At 40.4% G+C, this 23,591-nt stretch overlaps 1 protein-coding gene across 2 annotated transcripts in view; it reads left to right on the plus strand.

Annotated features, from left to right (window-relative positions):
- Positions 1-23,591, plus strand: part of THADA (THADA armadillo repeat containing) — a 116,855-nt gene that overhangs the window by 50,316 nt on the left and 42,948 nt on the right. For both annotated transcript variants that reach the window (XM_026683399.2, XM_087962937.1), the window contains 2 exons: positions 11,590-11,679; positions 12,359-12,490. In XM_026683399.2, coding sequence (XP_026539184.2) covers positions 11,590-11,679; positions 12,359-12,490 — 222 coding nt within the window. The remainder of the gene's footprint in view (positions 1-11,589; positions 11,680-12,358; positions 12,491-23,591) is intronic.

Genomic DNA, 23,591 nt, shown 5'->3' on the forward strand with positions numbered 1-23,591 from the left:
AATCGAGGACTACTTGCCATACTGGATTACTGCCATATTGCAATCTCTCTCAAATCTTTGTTATTTTTAAAATTGTGCTTAAGTTGGTGTGGACTACAATATCTCCTACAATCACTAATCTTTGCAAAGGTATAACTGATAATTTTTTTTGTAATATCTATTTAAACAATTTAGCTGGTTATATTGTTCCACAGTAAGGTCCTATCTTTGTATCAGCACACTTTTGCATTTCATTTTAGCTTGTACTTGAATGCCTTTAAAATATATATCTTTTATATTCCCTGTACATATTTATTTATTAAATTTTAATCCTACCTTTATTACTTTATAATTAACTCAAGGCGGTGAACATATAAAATAAACCTTCCTGTTCCTCCCCCCCCCCCCCCACAACAGCCCTGTGAAATAGGTTGGGCTGAGAGAAAGTGACTAGTCCAAAATCACCCAGCTGGTTTTTATGCCTAAAATGGGACTAGAACTCAGTCTCCTGCTTTCTAGGCTAGTACCTTATGTCCTACACCAAACTGGCTTATTCCTGAAAAATTTTTAAACAAAAATGTTGTATGCTTGTTTGTTAAAGTATAATTCTCTTAACTACTTGGGAAAAAAATTCTGGTAGAATACCTGCTGTGAATGTTTTTCCAAGGAAGACTTGTGTAGTCTAGCACAGGGGTCGCCAAACTTTTGGACCTCAAACCACCAAACTCATAATTTTAAATCCCATGGATCACTAATATGAATTTTGACTGACGGTGGCTTGCTGACGTTGCTAGGAAAGCCGGTCCCATATTCCAGAGCTGCAGTAGTCACAGGACTGACCCTTTGGTCATCCCGGAGTAGCTGCTCCTCCACTCGGGTGCACCGGCCTGCCATGGACTGGAGGAGCTGCTCCGGGATGACCAAAGGGCTAGTCTTGTGACTACTGCAGCTCTGGAATATTGGACCCACTTTTCCACCAATGTCAGCAAGCCACCCCGAGGCAGATTTCCCTCCCCCGCTGTTGGTCTTACCTTCCAGTTCCAGCTTACATGGCTCTACTCAAGGTAAGGTTTGCGCTTGGCCGAAGGGTGGGGGCCAGCGGGTGGGCGGACCATGAGGGTGGCGCCTTGTTTTCCTGCATAGCCTGGATTAATTGTTTTGGAGCAGTGCTTTGGGAGGGACAATTCTCTGCAGAACACCAAAACTTTTCTCGTGGACCACCAGTGGTCCCCGGCCCACCAGTTGGCGACCACTGGTCTAGCACCAAAGAAAGATTGTTTCCCAACATCCTTTAAGACAGCGGTCACCAACCGGTGGGCCGCGAGAAAATTTTGGTGGGCCGCAGAGAAATCTCACCCCCAGAGCACCCCCACAAAGCAATTAATCCAGGCTGCGCAGAAACACAAGGCTGCGCCGCCCACATGGCCTGTGGGAACCCTCCCCGCCCACTCACTCCTTATCCAGTAAACTTGCCTGCTAAATTGCTATTTTTCCTTTTTCGTACCATCATCTGTTCTGCTGTGCCGGGAGATTTAGATTAGCTAGGAACCAGGAAATGGTTGGATTTCTTGCTTTCTAGCTAGTCTTTAGATTTTCGGCTCAGCACAGCTGAACCTCCCTTAGGACTGAAGGTTTGCTTGCAAGCAAATTCAGTGCAGACTCACGGCAAGCAAATTTGAGAGACTGAGCTAGCCGATGACAGATAGATAAATCATTGAATGATTCTGTGAGTTGCTGTGAGCAACTCTGCCTGCTTTGCCTGATTTTGGGTAAAAGTTGTTCTTTTTTATAAAAAAATTCAATATTTATATAATTATTTATAATATTTACATACAAGCCATGCCCAGCCAGTCACATGGCCACCAAACCACACCCACAAATTAGGCCACGGCCACAAAACCGGTTAGTGGTCCCTGGGATCTAAAATTATGAGTTTAGTGGTCCCTGAAGTCCAAAAGGTTGGCGACCCCCGCTTTAAGATGTCTGAGTGGTTTATATTACCCGCTACTTAGAGGGTTCCCCCCCATTCTGCTACTTACCTTATCAGCTTTGTTATTCCATGTAAACTATAAATAATACAGTATAAAAGTAGGATAAAATAATTTATAAAACATAAGTGAAAACTCATGTGGACCTCCATTTTAGGTCTTGCATTTTCAGAGAAGGCAGTTTATATTTTTGTTTGGTCAAATTAGTATTAATGGTCTATTTGAGTTTGTAATTGTACTTTTATTATCCAGTAAATCATAAGATAAAGCACAGTTGTTATTAAAGACCAAATATTCAAAGTTGCACTGTAACAAATATTTATTATGTTTCACATCTTAAAAATAGTATTTATATACACTGCTCAAAAAAATAAAGGGAATACTTAAACAACACAATGTAACTCCAAGTCAATCACACTTCTGTGAAATCAACCTGTCCACTTAGGTAGCAACACTGATTGACAATCAATTTCACATGCTGTTGTGCAAATGGAATAGACAACAGGTGGAAAGCAGAGGCAGTTAGCAAGACATCCCCAATAAAGGAGTGGTTCTGCAGGTGGTGACCACAGACCACTTCTCAGTTCCTATGCTTGCTGGCCGATGGTTTGGTCACTTTTGAATGCTGGTGGTGCTTTCACTCTAGTGGTAGTATGAGACGGAGTCTACAACCCACACAAGTGGCTCAGGTAGTGCAGTTCATCCAGGATGGCACATCAATGCGAGCTGTGGCAAGAAGGTTTGCTGTGTCTGTCAGCGTAATGTCCAGAGCATGGAGGCACTACCAGGAGACAGGCCAGTACATCAGGAGACGTGGAGGAGGCCGTACGAGGGCAACAACCCAGCATCAGGACCGCTACCTCTGACTTTGTGCAAGGAGAGACAGGAAGCACTGCCAGAGCCCTGCAAAATGACCTCCAGCGGGCCACAAATGTGCATGTGGCTGCTCAAACGGTCAGAAACAGACTCCATGAGGGTGGTATGAGGGCCCGACATCCACAGGTGGGGGTTGGGCTTACAGCCCAACCCCGTGCAGGATGTTTGGCATTTGCCAGAGAACACCAAGATTGGCAAATTCGCCACTGGCACCCTATGCTGTTCACAGATGAAAGCAGGTTCACACTGAGCACATGTGACAGACGTGACAGGGTCTGGAGACGCCGTGGAGAATGTTCTGCTGCCTGCAATATCCTCCAGCATGACCGGTTTGGCAGTGGGTCAGTAATGGTATGGGGTGGCATTTCTTTAGAGGGCCACACAGCCCTCCATGTGCTCGCCAGAGGTAGCCTGACTGCCATTAGGTACTGAGACCCCTTGTGAGACCATATGCTGGTGCGGTTGGCCCTGGGTTCCTCCTAATGCAAGACAATGCTAGACCTCATGTGGCTGTAGTGTGTCAGCAGTTCCTGCAAGACGAAGGCATTGATGCTGTGGACTGGCCCGCCCGTTCCCCAGACCTGAATCCAATTGAGCACATCTGGGACATCATGTCTCGTTCCATCCACCAATGCCATGTTGCACCACAGACTGTCCAGGAGTTGGGGGATGCTTTAGTCCAGGTGTGGGAGGAGATCCCTCAGGAGACCATCTGCCACCTCATCAGGAGCATGCCCAGGCGTTGTAGGGAGGTCATACAGGCACGTGGAGGCCACACACACACTACTGAGCCTCATTTTGACTTGTTTTAAGGACATTACATCAAAGTTGGATCAGCCTGTAGTGTTTTTTTCCACTTTAATTTTGAATGTAACTCCAAATCCAGACCTCCATGGGTTGCTAAATTTGATTTCCATTGATAATTTTTGTGTGATTTTGTTGTCAGCACATTCAACTATGTAATGAACAAAGTATTTAATAAGAATATTTCATTCATTCAACTATGTAATGAACAAAGTATTTAATAAGATAATAATTTAATAATTTAATTGTCAGCACATTCAACTATGTAATGAACAAAGTATTTAATAAGAATATTTCATTCATTCATATCTAGGATGTCTTTTTTTTGTGTTCCCTTTATTTTTTTGAGCAGTGTAGATAGAATATATTTGAAAACACACAAATGTGAGTACCGTGTTTCTCCAACAATACGGCCTCCACCAATAGGAAGACCCAGCATGTTTTCTAGGCATAAAATCACATTAAGCCCCTCCCCCAAATTTAGGCCTAGTTTAAAACATGCAAAATAGGGGAAGGGTGGGGGGACTTGCCATTTGGAGTGCCATTGGAGCTACCACCGCCATTTGGAGTGCCCTTGGAGCTGCTGCCGCCGTTGAGCTGCCTCTGCAGTTTGGAGCCGCCGTCGCCATTTGAGCTGCTCTGCCATTTGGAGCCGCCGCCGTTTGGAGCTGCTGCCGCCGTTTGGAGCCGCCGCCGTTTGAAGCTGCCGCTTCGCGTTTGGAGCACTACCGCTGTTTGGAGCACCACCGCCACTCCAAACATGGCGGCAGCTCCAAACACGGAAGCAGCTCCAACGTGACTCCAACGTGGGCGGCACTCCAGCGCGCGGCGGCTCCAAACGGCAGAGGCAGCTCCAAACACGGAAGCGGAGCCACCGCCGCCATTTGAGCTGCCGCTGTTTGGAGTACCATTGGAGCTGCCTCTGCCGTTTGGAGCTGCCTCTGCCGTTTGAGCTGCCGCTTCTGCGTTTGAGCACTACCGCTGTTTGGAGCACCACCGCCACTCCAAACACGGCGGCAGCTCCAACGCGGAAGTGGCAGCTCCAAACGCACGGCGGCAGCTCCAAACGCGGCGGTGGCTCCGCTTCCGTGTTTGGAGCTGCCTCTGCCGTTGGAGCCGCCGGCGCCCGTTTGAGTGCCGCCGCGTCACGTTTGGAGCTGCTGCTTCCGTGTTTGAGCTGCCGCCCGTGTTTGGAGTGGCGGTGGTGCTCCAAACAGCGATAGTGCTCCAAACGCGGAAGCGGCAGCTTCAACGGGCGGCGGTGGCTCCAAACGGCGGCAGCAGCTCCAAACGGCAGAGGCAGCTCCAAACGGCAGAGCAGCTCCAATGGTACTCCAAACAGCGGCGGCAGCTCCAATGGCGGCGGTGGCTCCGCTTCGTGTTGGAGCTGCCTCTGCCGCTTGGAGCCGCCGCCGCCGTTGGAGTGCCGCCGTCCACGCTTTGGAGCTGCCGCTCCGTGTTTGGAGTGGCGGTGGTGCTTCAAACAGCGGTAGTGCTCCAAACGCGGAAGCGGCAGCTTCAAACGGCGCCGGCGGCTCCAAACGGCAGAGGCAGCTCCAAACGGCAGAGGCAGCTCAAACGGCGGCAGCAGCTCCAACGGCACTCCAAACGGCAGTGGAATGGGCAGAAGGGAAAGCAACAGAGGCAGGTGCCAAAGGTCTTGGGTCTGCAGCAAAGGTGTTTGGTGGGAGTAGGGAGCTCTGCTCTTCGCCATGATCGCCCCTTAGGAGCAGCTGGTGGCGAGGCTGCCCGCGGGGGCTCTAGATGAGGATGAAAGGGGGAAATTAAGTTACCCCCGAAAAGACGGCCTAGCCGTTTTTTCGGGCTCAAAAAAAGGCCCGGCCTTATTATGTGAGAAACACGGTATTTAAGATATACTACAAATTATTACACATGTAGAAAGAGTAAAATAAAATAATCAAAGATAATCTTTTTAGTGACTATTGACAAATACATCGGAATCATTTGCTAAAACAACGAGTATTTTTTAATTTATGATTGTTTCGACTTTGACATCTGAATATTTTGTTCTTAAAATTCAGCAAAATTCTTGGCAGCATACATAAAGTTGGAACTTTCCACAGTTATTGTTTATTGCAATTTATCATCACTGTGCCAGAGATTATAGCATTCCATGATTCCTTGGGTCTAGTTGGAGCAGATTAACAGGAATTTGCTTGGATTTTCATGTTTCATAAAGAAGCTTGCAATTTAGAAAATACTTTTCTTTCTTCAGACGTTTTGCCACTAAATTCTTACCAGAAGATACTTTTCCTTTACATTTGCATTAAAACCATGTTTCAGCTTTCCATTATATTTTCAAAAGTTGATTCTCTTTTTAGTAAAAAATATGCTTTTATTGAAATATTGATAGGTAATGACCTTCAGATGATATGGAGAGTACTATTTCTGAAGAAAGCACCTTTTGCAATTTTCTTCTCTAATATGACTTTTTAGTGCACTGCTTTCAACATACAATATTATTTTTGAGAAAACTCTGGTTTCTTAATTCCTTACATTTATTTATTTATTAAGTTTATATGGCCGCCCATGCATGACTCTGGATGACTAACAGTTAAAAACAGAATAAAAATATAGTAAAAAAACAACAACTTTAAAAACAATAAAATAATTTGGCTGCTTTGTTATGTTATGCTATGTTAACACAATCAAGACCCAGAAACAGGCTTGTTCTTACTATTTGGGTCTTGGGCTTGATGGCAAAGCCAAGTTTTGATTACCCTGCAAAAGGCTAGTAGGGTTGGGGCAAATCTAATCTCTAGGGTAAGGGTGTCAAACTCGATTTCATTGAGGGGTTGTGTTTGATCTCAGGGGGTTCAGAGTGGGTGTGGCCACCTCAACATCGCTATTTTTAATTCTAGTAAATATTGCACAAGACATAAAATGTAAACGTTTGAATTAATTTTAATTTTTCAAGCCTGTGTAAAATAAACATTAAAATTAATTAGATATAGTGGTTTCATGCTGGCTAGGAAGATAACCAAAATAATTCAAAGTAGTAGTATTCTTTGTTTTTGTAAAATCAAACTTTATTCCCTCTGTTAAGTATGGTAATTTTTGTATCAAGAATAACTTGGATTAGAATTTTAAAAGTTACATATGTAAGCATCAAATACTGATGTTGGCAATAAAAAGTACGTGCTGATTTTTTTCTGATAGCAACATAGTATAGTGTAATATAGTATAATAAAATATAATCATAATATAATATAATAATATGGTAGGTTTATCCAGCCAAGGTTTTTTTTTTGTCAGAATTTCTTTTAATTAAATACCTTAAAGATTGAAATGCAGTCTGTCATAAGAAAGTAATGTGCCCAACCATTGACCTATGGTTATAAAGTTGAACCCTAGTTTAGGAAGAATTTTGTTTAATAAATAAAACATTCTCAGATTTTTTCTTTTTTACTCTAGCCCTTTACAGATAACAGATAATCAGAGTTGGAAGGGACCTTGTAGGTCATCTAGTCCAACCCCCCACCCAAGCGGGAGACTCTATACCATTTCTGACAAATGGCAGTCCAATCTCTTCTTGAAGGTCTCAAGTGATGGCGCTCCCACAACTTCCAAGGGCAAGCTGTTCCATTGGTTGATTGTTCTCATTGTCAGAAAGTTTCTCCTTATTTCCAGGTTAAATCTCTCCTTGTTCAGTTTCCATCCATTATTCCTTGTCTGGCCTACGGGCGCTTTAGAAAATAGCTTGACCCCTTCCTCTCTGTGGCAGCCCCTCAAATATTGGAAGACCACTATCATGTCTCCCCTGGTCCTTCTCTTTACTAGACTAGCCAAGCCCAGTTCCTGCAACCGTTCGTTGTATGTTTTAGCCTCCAGTCCCCTAATCATCCTGGTTGCTCTTCTCTGTACTTTTTCTAGAGTCTCAACATCTTTTTTATAATGTGGTGAACAAACTACTGATTTACCACTGATACCACTGATGCCATTTCAAATTTCCATATGTTTGAATGCTTTCCTAATTGTAGCCCTTGCTGCTGTTCGCCACCATTGCCAGAATTTTTTTCCACTTTTTCTGTTCTTGAAGCCTGCTTGAATTTAAACCAGATATTGTCATTTGAGAGGTAGTTAAATATAATGATCAGGAACATTACACTTTCTATATAATCAGCCATGAAATTGCTAGATGCCAAGCAATTTGAAAAGATCTATATAAATATCTATGTAAGTAAATATACAGGGTTTATTCATGCTTTTCTTAACTAAATTCCCATGAATTCAATACAAAATGGAATAATAAATTAATGTATACTTCTTTGAGCTTTATCTTGGGCAGTAGGGGAACCTAATTGAATGAAAATAAGAATTTCCTGCTGCTGGTATACCTATGAAGAATTTCACTTGAAGGTTTATTTTTTTCTGTTTTAAATGGACTATTTAAAATACTATATTAAAGTTCCTTTCATTTTCCCTTTGTAGAAAGACACTTTTAATTATCTTTCTAATTTTACTTTAAAACACTGAGAGGTAATGAAAGTATAGATTTGATATGTTAATATACTGAGCATGAGCTTAATTATTGTTAAGCAAACACCAGTGTTAGGTCATTATGTCTAATGTGTTAAACAGTTGTGTTTTGCAGTCTGATTCACACCCACATACAGCACCCACTGCCCAACTACCCACACTTGTACTTGCCTATAGCACCCAACTACATGCCCTCCTACCTGTCTTTTGAACCCACCTGTTTGCCTGCTCATAGTATCCACCCACCACAATCTTGCCCACCTGCACTGTATAGAAATTACCTGCCCACTTTTAGCTCTTGTCCACTGGCCAGCTTATGAGCCACCCAAAAAGGAAAGGCTTCTAGTGATTGTAAATAGTGACTTCCTGCTGCCTTCCCCATTGATTTTGCTTTTTGGAAACCTACAGGAAGTAGCAAGTTATAGTTACATTTGGTCCTTACTTCATGAATTATCGTCCTCATTTAATGACAGCAATGGGGTCTGCCAGGATTGTCATCTCTAAACCTCATGGTCATGTGATGTCACGTTTTACAACTGCATTGCTTAGCAATAGAGATTCTGGTCCCAATTACCCAAGGACCTATTCAATGACCATTCAAAGCCTCGAGTGTGCTGAAAAAATGGACCTATGACTGATCCTTGAACTAATGACAATCGCAGTGCCCCTGTAGTAATGTGATAACAATTCAAAATTGCCTGCAGTTAATACAGCCTTCTACGCTGCCCTCACCCAGCTGTTTGTTGTCTTCTTCCACTATCTTCCCTCTTCTGGACTACATTTCAGCCATATATAGAGGTGCCACAGAAATGTCCTGCAAGCAGATGGGTGACAGCCGAAGGTGGGCAGGTGTATGCTGTTGCCCATCGAAAAATGACCCTGCCACCCAGGCTGGTCTTTTATCCAGTGCTTTGTTATCTACAGCTGCTGGCTGGGACAGTCCTTTGCCATGGCACTGGGCTTCTTGCCATGATGAGACATATTTTTTTTCCTGTTTTCCCCACCTTAATTGCATACCAGTAACATCAGGGTGGGGTAAGAGGGCCACTCAAGGAGGCATGGTTTTTGGAAAGCCACTTCTGTTGCTGTGGAATCATGGGCAAAATGAGTTCAGCTGAGTGATATGGGGCACTTCTCATTCAGCAAACCACTGGAGGAGATGGGGTGCCAAGCAGTCATTTTTCTGGGGCTTGGTACATTGCAACTGTGAGGCTGCTTACTGTGCCATTGCTCTGAGATTTCTTATTGGGGATGCTTATCATGCTAAGGCTCTGGGGTTCAGAACTTCTTTGCCATGATGTAACGATAGTCTATTTGCCACATCTGTGGGGGACTTTCTGTGGCTTAACTTTTCAACAATGGTTTCAAGCCAAGCAGAGTTGAAGGAAAGGTGGTCCCTTGTGTTGGAAAAACCAAGGTTCGGGGCTGGGGGGAACCAAACCAGGAATGGCTTGGATCGGGCTGGTCCTTGCCTAATGACTGTTTGGGATTTGTTTTTACGTTGGCAATAAGGATTGCCAGAATGACAGTCACTTATTGGGGTAGTCATATGATGTTTCACTTAATTACATCTTTGCCTGGCCCAAGGAGTTGCTTTTCCCAATTAAAGTTGTTAAGTGAGGGCTTCCTATAATGTATTCCAGCTGTTGGCACATTTTCAAATGTCGCCATCCATTTTGCCCCTTTTTTGTAACCCTCCTCCCAAGGCATACAGATTCAATTCTCTTGTTCCAATTTTTTTGCCAGGAGTCTCTCTCTTTTCCTATCAGACACAGCTATCTTCATCTTTGGATATATTTATTTTCAGAAGTATACTATTCATTGTATCACATATTTTTTCATTTGTTGCAAACTATTTAGTTCACAACCAACACAGAATAGCTTCCATACAAATGTACATTCACATTTAAAATTAAGCAACACACTTCTAATGCAATCATAAACATTGCTTATACATTTATCTATAAATACATTAAGCAGAGGAGTCTGAAACTCTTTGTTTTTCTGTTTTCCCAATGTATAAACAGTGTCTAAGTGTTCCATTTATTCTCTTGAATGCTTTACTTCCATTATGTTCCTATTCCATTCAGCAATCAACTTTTATCTTCATATTTGAAAGTATGTGTAATTCAAGGCTATTTATCACTTTCAAGCCTATTCACTTTCTTTAAATCAACAAACAATTAACTTTCCTTTTCATTGATATATATTATTCAATGACCTGCTGAAAAACCACAATTTGACCTCTTGCTGGGCACAAAGTTTCAGCATGCTTCCCAAATTGTTCATTGTTATTTCTTGTGCACTTTCAATCAAAATTATGCTAAGTATCTCCCCAGGCACACTTAACAGAATAATATCTTTCTAGTTTTCATTCATTCTTTGACTATAGTGTTCTTCCAGTTCTCAAGCACAAGTGGAGTGTTCATACATACATTAAACAAATTGCATAGCCATCCAGTAAAACCCTCAACACTGTAGCTCAGTGTTTTTCAATCTTGGCAACTTTTAAGATGTGTGGATTTCAACTCCTAGAATTTCCCAGCCACTATGCTACAACTTTTTCTTTTTTATGGAACAATTTAGATTTATTAAGTTTTAAATCTCAGATGTAGTTATTCTAAAGCAGGGCTGTCAAACTCCTAGCCCACAAGTCGGATGCGTCATGTGCTGGCAACACCCATGTGCGGTTTAATGAGAGGGGGAAAAGTCCCAATATATCATGTGACGCCGTGATGACTTGAGTTTGATACCCCTGTTCTAAAGTATTATATAGCAAGGAATAAATTAATAGAAAGAAATGTACTTTGCATATATAAAATTATACCAAAGGATAAATTTCTTCTGTACCTGGACTTGAATTTCTGTGTGTAAGAAGCTCTTGTATGGGGGAAATATACAGTCCTGCCATATTCCATTTGCTATCAGTTATTTTCAATTCAATAATAGTTTTGCTACTTTGTTCTACCACCGCAACTGCTGCTTTATTAAACTTAGTTGTGGGGAGTTTCCTCTAAAAAGGTGAAGCATTAAAATCATAAACTCTGATCAAAGTACATTACATAGCTTGCTGCAGATTCCCTGACTCTAGCTTGCCATAACTCATCAATATATGAGATGATTTGGAATGATGAGTTACATTCCGCAATTGTGTTAAACGAGTTTTTCAGTGAAATAAATGCCTAATATAAGAAATTCTTCAACGTTACTTTTTAATTATAACTAAAAATGAAATATAAAAAATATAAAAATTATTTTATGAAATAATTATTTCATATAATATTTTTAATTGTTTATACATATTTTATAGTGTTTTTCACATGTTTTGAGTAACATGAATGATTGAATTGTTTAGATTGTGCCCAATTACTTATAAATCTAGAGTACATAGTTTTGAAAATAGTGCATTGTCATAAACTACTAATTTTCTTATATTCTGCAGAATGACAGGAAGGGAGTTCTTTACTCGATTTCCAAGTCTTTATCCATTTTTGCTCAGTCAATTGGAACAAATAACTAGTACAGCAGACAGGTAAGAAAACTCATTGCTATGTATCACAATAAATTGTTAGAAGCAGAAAATGGGTTGGTAGGATAAAATTTGCTGGAGATACTTCAAAAATTATTTGGAAAAAGTACTTCAGACCTGGCATGACACTGTTACTTCATTGCCATTCATAAAAAAGACTTTTTGTTTTTTTAGGCATCATGTCAGCCTGAATAAAAGTGTGGTTTCTTTAAGCAGTATTTATTACAGTTTATGGTATTTTTGTCTGGAAACTTGAAAAATGTAGGTTGCCTTAATGATTAATTCTGAAGTAATTTTCACTTATCAACTTTTAAATTACTTACAACTCTTTTGAACACCTTTTAAAAGCAATTAACTGTTCACTTAATTCTTATGTATTTTTTTGAACATAAAAGGATGACATTCTGCATTAAAATGATTTTAAGCTTAATTTTAAATTCAGTTTTATTTTAAAATTTTAAGACAAAAAAAGCTTTCCTGTAGAGCAAAAGGTTTTTAAAATGTACTTTATTGCAGTGTATTAGGGTTGTGTTCTTGTGTGCATTTTAAAACATGTAAAAGTAAATAAATTTGGTCCATGACTATGAAACTCTGTTCTTAACATTTGGCCCTTTATCTATATGAACATTCAATTGAGAAAGCAATATTATAATTCAGACAAACTTTATATATTTTCATGTAGTAAAACTAAAGAGTTGAAGCTTCATCCAGGCTTATTTCTCTTGCTCTTGGTCTTGAGTAAGCTGTATCCATCACCAATGGATGGCACATATTCTGCCCTTAGCATGGCTTCCTTTGTTCCTCTTATTTTGAGGTAAGTTGCATTTTTTAATGCTTAATTTTCCTTGAGAAAATTCCTGGTTAATTTTCTTATGCAAAGTATTATTAGTTTAAAATAGTGTTTTCATGCATTCATTTACAACATTAATTTTTTTAACAAATGTAAGTATAATGTAGCATGTCTATGGAGATTCTCAGACATCCATGTCATGATTGTCCCAAAGGTGCTTTTTCAAAAGGCAAAAGTGAAAGAGAAGATTAATTTTCCTGAGAGGCTAAACAAAGGGTGATTTTGCAGTAAAGTACCTAAGGTGCTGCAGTTATTTTCCTGCCTGTTCGATTACTTTATGTATAGCAATGATGGGTATGAAGGTCCAGTTGTGTCCCATTGCCTTTCAAGAAAAGAAATGGCCAAGATCTAGCTTAGTTCATTAGGAAACCCTGAGGGTCCAATTTTCTATATATGTATTCATATATTTATATATGAATGAATGAATATAGGTAGAAAATCGGACCTTCAGGGTTTCCTAATGAACATACATATATACATACAAAAAGCACTGGATATACCATTTCTAATTAGATCTTGAATACTTTCATTTCTCCACATGGAAATGTTCATTTAGTAAAAATTGAGTTAAAACTTGCTGTGTTCTAAATGAATTATGCATAAATTATTTTAGTCGCATGTCTTGGTAGTTTGTATGGTAAGATCATTTGGTTCTCCTTATTAAATGAGATGACTCTTATTCATTATGATATTAAAATTGTGTTTTAATCTAGTAGATACCACATGTGAGCATGTTTACCATAATGTAAATATCACATGGTTGGTTCCTCTTACTTTTCTGTCTCTCTAGCACATGGAACACTATATGCCCTTGCAGTAGTTGTTAGCAGTTTTGCTCTGTTTTTACTACATGTGGATTTCTATCTTTTGTCAGGGTAATGGTGATTTAATAGCTGACCAGCTGGTGAACTGTTGTAATGCTATAATACTGTAATGATGTAATGATGATGCAGTGGTAGCAATGAGGCAGCAGGGTTATTTGACTGCTACCACTTTAAGAGGCTGTCTTATAAGGAAGACCCTGTGAGGGCATATCTCTCTCTCCATATGTGCTTCCGTGGTGTAGCTAATTACTGATTGCTGTTTGTTCAAGGCCTGTTTCAAAGTACTTGTATGTGTATATGCTTTTGTAGGGATAAAACCACTATATGTAAATACAGACCGTATGCTGTATTTGTTCCTGAGTTGTCGCACCTAGTCACACTGTGTGCACTCTGACATCTCTTTTAAATGCTGGTTAATTCTGGTTTACTATGCATTTATTTTGATCGATTCATTGTTTGCTGTAGGTTTTGCTATAGGCGTTACCTTTTCAAAAAAAGATATTGGTCTTCTATTGATTAAAATTAGCAATAACCAATACAGTTTACATTCCAATTCTAAAGAAGGGCAATGCCAAAGAATGTTCAAACTACTGCACCATTGCACTCATTTCACATGCTAGCAGTTATGCTCAAAATCCTACAAGCTAGGCTCCAGCAGTATGTGACCAAGAACTACCAGAAGTACAGGCAGGATTTCGAAGAGGCAGAGGAACTAGAGATCAAATTGCCAACATACATTGGATCATGGAGAAAGCTAGGGAGTTTTAGAAAAACATCTACTTCTGCTTCATTGACTATGCTAAAGCCTTTGATTGTGTGGATCACAACAAATTGTGGCAAGTTCTTAAAGTGATGGGAATACCAGACCATCTTATTTGTCTCTTGAGAAACCAAGAAGCAACAGTGAGAACTGGACACAGAACTACTGATTGGTTCAAAATTGAGAATGGAGTTCGGCAAGGCTGTATACTGTCGTCCTGCCTATTTAACTTACATGCAGAGCACATCATGAGAAAGGCAGGGATAGATGAATCACAAGTTGGAATTAAGATTGCCGAGAGAAATATCAACAACTTCAGATATGCACTCTAATGGCAGAAAGTGAAGAGGAACTAAAGAGCCTCTTGATGTGGGTGAAGGAGGTGAATGCAAAAGTTGGCTTGAAACTCAACATTAAGAAAACTAAGATCATGGCATCCAGCCCTCTCAATTCCTGACAAATAGATGGGGAAGAAATGGAGGTAGTGACAAATTTTATTTTCCTGAGTTCCCTAAGATCACCGCAGATGGGGACTACCGCAGGGGTGGGTTTCTACCGGTTCTGTCCACCTCTGTAGAACCGGTAGCTCTGAAGAGCAGCAGACATAGAACCGGTTCTATGTCTGCTGATGTTTCTGCCCACCCGGGCTGTTACCTGACCTTTATTTCCTGATTTTTCAACTTCAGCTGCGGTGCGAGGCACAGCTGCAGTTAAAAAAAGCAGGAAAAGGGAGCTTTTTCAAAGGCTGCTTCTCTGCACACAGCATGCTGATGACGATTTACAGGCGTGCGTGTGCAGCGTGCAGGGAAGCACATTGTAAATCACCCTCGTAAATCACCGAACAGGTAGTTAACCCTGTCGGATCCCACCCCTGGACTACAGCCAAGAAATTAAAAGACGCTTGCTCCTGGGGAGGAAAGCTATGGCAAATCTAGATAGCATACTAAAAAGCAGAGGCATCAAAGTGTGTAGTCAAGGCTATGGTTTTCCCAGTTGCAATGTATGGCTGTGAAAGTTTGGACCATAAGGATGGCTGAGAGCCAAAGAATTGACAATTTGAACTATGGTGCTGGAGAAGACACTATGGTGTGAGTCCTTTGGACTGCAAGGCGATCAAATTGCTCAGTCCTAGAAGAGATCAACCTTGACTGCTCTTTAGAAAGCCGGATCCTGAAGATGAAACTCAAATACTTTGGCCACCTAATGAGAAGGAAGGACTCACTGGAGAAGAGCCTAATGCTGGGAGTGATTGAGGACAAAAGAAGAATGGGATGACAGAGAATGAGGTGGCTGGATGGAGTCACTGAAGCAGTCGGCGTGAGCTTAAATGGACTCCAGGGGATGGTAGAGGACATTGTCCATGGTCCTCCAGGCCTTCCTGGAGAATCATGGAGTCACGATGGATCAGACATGACTTTGCAACTAACAAGAATAACATAATGATGTTGGCTCCTGTTTGTTGGATGGTGTTCAAGTGGGGCTCCATTGCCATCTATTGTGGTTACTTTAATTTGAAATCCTGTATAGAGCAGGGTGTTGAAATAGCCCCTTTGAATTCCATGAAGCAATAATTCATTCACTCCTTCATTTGTTTATTTATTCAACTAATTTCTGATGAATCTCAATCCCAGAATAATTGGGGACAGTGTACAAAGAGGCTAAAAACATTACAAAAAAACAAGCAATACCAAAAGATCAAGCAATTGCTTAAGAGAGAAAGAATGTTAAATAAAGAGTGGCAATTAGAAATATAGAATGGCAGAAACAATAGAGAATAAACAATATTTTAAAAATACTGTTCCCCACTCAATACTATGAATCATTGAATCCTAGAGTTGGAAGGGATTGAGAAAGGCTTCTGGTTCAATATCCTACCCAGGGTAAGAATCCTCAGACCATTCCAGACAAATTGCTGTCTAATCAGTTCTTGAAAACCTCGGGTGATGGAGCTGTTCCATTGCTTAATGGTTCTTGTAGTCAGGAAATTTCTTCTACTTTCAAGATTGGCTCTTTCCCTGTTGACTTCCACTCACAAGCTTTATCTTTCCCACAAGTGCTATGGAGAATTTTTTCATCCCCTCTGTCCTGTAATACATTCATCATATATTGGAAGACTGCTATCATATCTGTGCTTAGCTTTTCTCTTCTTTAAGCTAAACATATCAGCTTCCTTTAACTGATCTGTGTATGTTTTCTATAAACTATAGTTCCTCAGTATCCTTTTATTGTGTTGACTAGAACTAGACACAGAACTGAAGTGCAACATAGAGTGGTCATATCACTTCCCATTATCTTGATATCATTTTTCTCATTCTGTATATGAGAATCCTAAGAGTCCCAAATGTTTAGGGTAATCTGTATGGCTGTGAGAAGGAATCCTGCTACAATTTCTTTGTGTGTGTGTGTGTGTGTGTGTGTGTGTGTGTGTGTGTGTGTGTAATGGTAGCATTGAGCAAAGGGACTAAAATATACTTTTTCCTGTCAAGAGGCAGATGACGTGTATCATTAAGTCATAATCTATAGCTTATGCCACACACTAGCTCATTCATAAATTGCATTAAGAAAGAATGGAAAAATATTTTGATAGGGCAACTTGGTGTTAGTTCTAATATGTAATATTTGATTAAAAGTAATGCAAAAGTAACATTGCAAAAGCTGTTAATTTTCAACCTTGTGAGGTTATAAAATATGTAAAGGAAATAATTAAACAATGTTAATAAATGTTTAGTAATTTGTCAGTTTAAAATCATGACTTTTTGCTTTTAAAGCAAGTTAAGATGTTTTACCTAAATAGTTTTTAGGGGTGGCAGAGCCAATATTTAATGAAGGGGCTTGAAACTAGATGATGTTATGCTTCAAACATGGGGTTTTCATCCTTTCAACTTGGTCAATATTGATAGAAATATAAATATGGACTGTGGGTTTGGATGTTGTAACTTGATTAGCTATTTGTTTGCTGAGGCAAGTCATATCTCACCTTGAGAAATGTGCAAATAGCATCACCCTTGACATCTGTTTTATTTTGTTTAAAAATAGAAAGTAAATTAAGATTGTGCCAGGTAGAATAGGTATGTTTGAGTCAAGTGCAACTGTGTGTGTGTATGTGTGTATGTATGTAATACAAAATATTCCCAATGGTAATTTTGTGATTTTGCAATCTGTTGCATTTTGTTTTTTTAGCTCATTATGGAGAGTCAGAAATACAGTAAGTGATCCCATTTAAGATTAACTTGAAAACGAATGGGGTTAGTTAGTTCAGCTTGAATGTCTGTGGTTCAATGGTTCATATATTTGTCTTGAATATTTGCATAGTCCTATTTTTATTCGCCTCCAAGATAAACCTTCTTATGTAGGGGAAGGGGAAAGTTATAACAGTAGAGAGTGCCAAGTCAGATTCCTTGAAATTTAATCTTAAAAGATGGATCTTTTTGCAGGCTCCATGTTCTCTTAATAAAATGTGCTACACATGTTTAATATTCTTAGTTAGTAAGAGCAATTACAAGGCTCTTAATCAGGAGTAAATAACATATTCTTTGTGTTTGTTGCTTAAAATTCTTATGAGCTAATGGGAAACAAAATGTAGACCAGGGGTGGGCAAACTACGGCCCGCGGGCCACATCCGGCCCGTTGGTCTGTCCAATGCGGCCCGCCCCTGAAAAAATAGCTGCCATTGGTCTGTCCAATCCGGCCCGCCCCTGAAAAAAAATCGCTGGGCGTGGCCTATTGCCCTGTCCCGTTGCAAAGCACCGCCGCGGCTCTTCCTTTTTGCCTTTCCCTTCCCGAGGCAACGCAGGACTGGAGCCGTGCGGAGCCGCGCCGGCGGTAGCAACTCCTGACTCAGGGGCCTCCGAGGGAGGGGAAGGAGGAGAAGAGGGGGGAAGGGGGGCGATTCCCAAAAAATCTTGTGCTGACCTGGCCCGTCTGTCAAATTTTAAAAGTCAATGCGGCCCCCGAGCCAAAAAGTTTGCCCACCCCTGATGTAGACTATGTGATTTTCCATTGAGGAAGAGTCAATCTCATCTAGTCCATTCCACTGTTTATTAAACCTTAGTTTCTATTGGAAAAGAGAATAATCACATTCAAACTTGGCTATATTGTTGAATGAACTTCACTGTTACTCATTGCTTTGTATCTGTATATTTGGGGTTTTCCTCAGTGGAAAACATTGGTCACTCTAAATAAACATTTTCCTAAAGTCACCTATTACTGAGTAAGGTTCTCATGTACTTTATATTTGTATTGTTGACATAAATAAAATAGCTATAACAAGAAAGCAATTGCTTTAGTTTGTTTTATATCAGTTTTGAAATAGCCTCATGTTGGCAGAATTATCCTTTATTGTGAAGAAAACCAATGAAATACTTAAAAAAGAAAAAAAATGTAACGAATTCCATATGGTTTTAACAAATTGCAAAACAAAACTAATTGAACTCATATTGATATGTAGAAATGAGCTTTGTGAAATGCAATAAACATTTAGTTCAGTGTTTCCCAACTTCAACAACTTTAAGGTGGGTAGACCAACTCCCAGAATTCCACATGCTTTTTTTGTAGCAGTTCAAGCTAAGAATAGAATGGGTGGGCGGGCAACAGATTATCAGGGCTCAGCTAAGCTCCTGGAGCAAAGAGTGGGACTGAGGGGTGGGGGCAGAGTGCTTGGAATGTCAGTGGTGGCAGGCTATTAGTGGCATCCTTGCTTGTGAACTGGCACCATCTTCCTTGGCTTGCAGACCTGTCAGTCATGCTTGCAGAGTCGGAGGAGAGCTAGATCTGGCCCTTTAGAGAAAAATCTTGCCAGCCTTTACCAAAGAGATTGTATTGGCTCTGGCTTTGCTAAATGAGTTATTGAAGCAGTGGTATATCTCAGCAGTTTTCTAGGTTCAAAGGCAGTGAGAAATTAAATTCTGCCTTCTCTGTCTCTCTTTTTCTCTAACAGACTCTGTATCCTATTACAGATTCCTGTATTATAAAATTATACTATCTAAATAAGAATATATAGAGATGGTTTGGATCAAAGTGTTTCCTCATCTGGACCAGGATTCACCAGTTAGTTGGAAGACCATAAATAAGACTTCTAGAGTCAGGAAGCTTTACAAATTAGATAGGTAAGCAAAAAAGCATTTTCCCATTTGTGTTGTCCATACACAAATATGGAGATGCCTACTGCTTCTGAAAGTAGAGTTTATATCCCAATCAGCCTTATTACATGACAGTCACCTGATTTTTATCAGGTTGATAGGATATTCTGAATAAGGAGAAATAAATTGTAAATTACAGAGATATGAATAGAGAAAATTACTTGGTGTGCATTTCATCTATATAATATATTGTTTTGATTATGTATTATGTAGACATCTTAAGGAGAAGAACATATTTCTTCAGCTAACAGAAGGATTTTTCAGGGCTACCAGGATTTCAGGGAAGTCTTATGTGGGCAATATGTTTATTTTTTTCATGCTCAGGCATGACATACTTTAAAGTTTATTCTGACAAAGCAAAGGTTAAATGCAGACAACACAAACAGAACATTTACTTCATTACAACATTTATGCTTTTACCTCAAGAATTTCCAGGTGTTGCATGATAAAGCCTGTCTGATTTACTTTGTTTATTCACTTTAAGTCCCTTTGGAATAATTTTAAGAGGAAAAGAAAAACCTTCCAAGTCAGTTTCAGTGAGAAGAAAGATCATAGAGAGATTTCATTGTAATCCAGTCTTGTTAAGTCTAGATTTATTGTTGGTATTTTTTAACATGAAGGAACCATGGTTGCTACTAGCACCTTTTATTCTTGGGAGACTTTATTTGACAATTCAAACAATTTCCTATGTTTACTGTGAACTGCCAGAAAGAAATAGTATGTTTTACAGACAGGAACTCCAGAATCAGATACACTGTTGTTGAATGACTTCTTTGTGACTTTAATAACACGGAAGCAAAAATAGGCAACCCAACCTGAAGTTTTATGACTTGTTTACATCTGCTGGACTATTATGCAGTGACGCCTTTTTTTCTTTCTACTTTTAGTCGATAAATTTATGTCTGGTAATTTCTGAAAAGAAGAGTTGAGGGGAATACAGGAGCAATCAAAAGGTGGAATTCCTTGCTGGAAAATAACAAAATGTATTTCTCCAGTCCACTTCACTAAAGGCTTGTATTTAGAGAGCTGTATCCTTCCTCCCTTCCTGCCCTGTAAGTTATTGAAACTAATATCCTAATAGAGATGAAACAATTGTGCTTTAAAATTAATGAGTCTTTTTCGATTGGACAATACAATACAGATAAAAAAAATCCAGGATAGTTTTGCTACAAGTTCTCTCCTGATTAGTGCTGCATGCAATTGACTTTGCTTGTTGCTTACACTGTTCTTGGTTTCTGTACTTTTTGGGGGCTCCAACTTTCATTTTATAGTCTCAGTGCCAACTTCATGCTTGTTTCTTTGAAATTTGGCACACTTCATCTTTTAATCCGTGTTTCTCAGAAAATAAGGCTGGGTCTTATTTTTTTTTTGACCCCCCCAAAAAAACGACCTTAATTTCTCCCCCCTGCGCACCCTTGCCTAGAGCACCCCACCGGCAGCCATGCCTCACCACCAGCCACTCCTAACAGTCGATCATGGCAGAGCGCAGAGGGCTTCCTACTCCTGCCAAGCGCCTTTGCTGCAGACCCGGGTATGGTGCTGGTTGCAGGCAGGGTCAGTGGGCGGGCGGCAGCGGCGTTGATGTCGGCTGTGGTGGCGGCAGGGCACTTTACATCATGAGACCTTCAGCGCCCGCTGCTGCTGCTTTGTCCGCCGCCATTGCTTTTCCTTCTGCCCGTGCCGCTGCCGTGTTTGGAGGGCTGCACATTCCTCCACCAGCAGCATTTCAGCCGCTTCTCGGGTGGGGAAGCTGCCTCCGTAGCTTCCATGGTTCCTGCCGCTGCTGCCGCTGTTGTTGGAGATGGCGCTGGCGAGAGAGGCGCGAGCGCTGGTGGGAACTGTGGAAGCTATGGAGGCACCGAAGGTCTTGTGATGTAAAGTGCCCTGCTGCTGCCCGCCCGCTGACCCGGCCTGCAACCAGCACCATACCCGGGTCTTCAGCAAAGACACTTGGTGGAGGTAGGGAGCTCTCCGTACTCCGCCATGATCGGCCATTAGGAGCGGGTGAGGTGTGGCTGCTTGCAGGAAGCTCCTAATGGCAAGTTCCCCCCACCCTCCCCCCTATTTCGCATGTTTTAAAATAGGCCTAAATTTGGGGGGAGGGGCTTAATTTCAACTTATGCCTAGAAAACATGCTGGGACCTCCTATTGGGGAGGGCATATTGTTGGAGAAACATGGTAATAATCTAGCATCTCTCTAAATTTCATCCAGATCAGTGAGAAAGAGACAACCTCACTCCCCGCCCCCCAAGAAGTTATGGATAATGTTAGGAATGTGAGTCACCTAACAGCTATTTGGGTTGGACAATATATAAACCAGGATAGACATTTTAATACTGTATCTTTAAGAAAATGCAAAACTGTAATTGGGTGTGGTTTCTCAAACGGCCATAAGATGGAGCCAGAAACCTGGGTTGTCTTAGTCTTAATCTCAGAAGAGAGTGAGTCTCTGTTTCTTTCTGTTGGAGAGTTTGGCGGTTCCTCATAATTGACTGCTATTCCGGGATTTGATGTAAGTCTGATACTGAACTGTTTTTGACACTGGACTTTGTTATTGGATTATCCCTGGACTGAAAACTGACTGACTTACCTGTGAATGACTTTGGACTGCTTGTTTGAACTTTGCTTAAACATTTCTGGAAGTAAAACCTACATTTACTGTACAGTGTATCTGTGTGCTGTGTGTGTATTATTCAAACACTTCTCTCAAATACGTCTCCCTGTATGCGCTCATTCTCCTAATGGGAAATTACCTCAACAGATACTTTAAAAAAGAAATCCAAGCAAATTTTAAATGTGTTTAGTAAGAATAGCCCACATTCAGTTTTTTAATTGTCATTTAACTGTTGTGAAAAGATAACACTGCTTTAGGTAGTTGCGTAGGGACTTTTTCACAACCTTGTATGGCTGGAATCTCATTTTGGGAAATAAATTTAAAAGGTTGTACAGCCTGTATCTTCCTCTGTCTGACATAAAGAAGGAATTATTATTGTAAGCTGCTCAGAGTCAATGTATCCATGAGATGGGTGGCATAGTAAAAAAACAATTGAAATGAGTACTTGATTATGTCTAAAACAATCTATAGTAAGTTGCAAATTTGTCTGTAGCTGTACAGGACCTGTTCATATGACTAGGGCGTGTGTGTGTGTGTGAAACTGGATTTTTTTGAGTGCCGGATCAGCATTGTAGTTCTCCTATGCAGGTCGACCGAGGGGGATGGAGATGGGACTGATGGCTTCCTGCAGCACCTTGCCGGCCAAAATGGGATGTGGCGGCTCTATGGCCCTCTGGCCCCCATTTTGACTGTCCCCTGTGCCCTGTTTTGGCCATCGGGGTGCTGCAGGAGGCTGTCCAGGCCGAAAATGGGGTGCTGGGGGGGCATACATCCCTCTGTGCCACATTTTGGCCGCCAGAAGCACCACAGGCCGGTCTTTTGCTATTTCAAGGCCGGCCCGGTGGGCTGGATTTAAGCACCCCATGGACCAGATGCAGCCCACGGGCCTTGAGTTTGACACCACTGGTCTAGGGTAAATTCCTCTCTTGGGGGAAAGGCAAAATACATGCATGGAAAAAGAAGCTTTCTGTCTTCTTGGCTTGGTTATTTGTAGTTCTAGAAGAAAAAGTTTATAATCAATAAACTCAGTAAACTGAGCTTGGGAATAGAACTGAATGAGAAAAAAGTGGCATAGGAAAAAAAAAGGAAAAATATTCAGGCAGTGCCATATATTGTTTAATTTGATATTTGTGAGAGGCATTTCATGATATGGAATAAAGAACTGTTTTATATAGCTCTGTGTTTGCATATTAAGCACTTAATTTGAAATTATTTTAGTTTTGCCTTAATACATTATGCTGTTATACTCACACCTGCATTTAATTTGCCATTATGTAATAAATAATTTTAGATTTCTGAATGCTCATGCTTCTGTTTAAAAACGCCCTTTAATAAAAGACTAAATCAAGTTATTTGACTTATAGTGTGTATTTGATTATGTTAGTGAAATGAGACTAATGCAATTAAATACAGTGGAATGTAGCTCTAGAGTGGTTATGAAAAAAAGCTCTCTGAATCATGCTTTTGGAAAGTACCTTTTGACAAAATATCTGGCAGTCACAAACACTGGCACTGTTCCCATTTTCCATTCTTTCTCCTGAACCGAAGCCAGATTCCTTTGGGAAATCATCATTTGTAAATGATTGTGAAGAGAAAAAATGGCATTCTTGAGTGTACAGTTACTGCTAATTAGAAACTAAACATTAGCAATCATGTCAGACTTAATTGTATTTGAAAAGAAACATCTACAAGAACCTGTTAAATATAAATAGGGATAATATAGCTTAAA

The sequence above is a fragment of the Notechis scutatus genome, chromosome 1 (assembly GCF_049901735.1).
Source record: "Notechis scutatus isolate UNSWTSFEM ecotype Mainland chromosome 1, rNotScu1.2, whole genome shotgun sequence".
In the NCBI taxonomy this organism is placed as follows: domain Eukaryota; kingdom Metazoa; phylum Chordata; class Lepidosauria; order Squamata; family Elapidae; genus Notechis; species Notechis scutatus.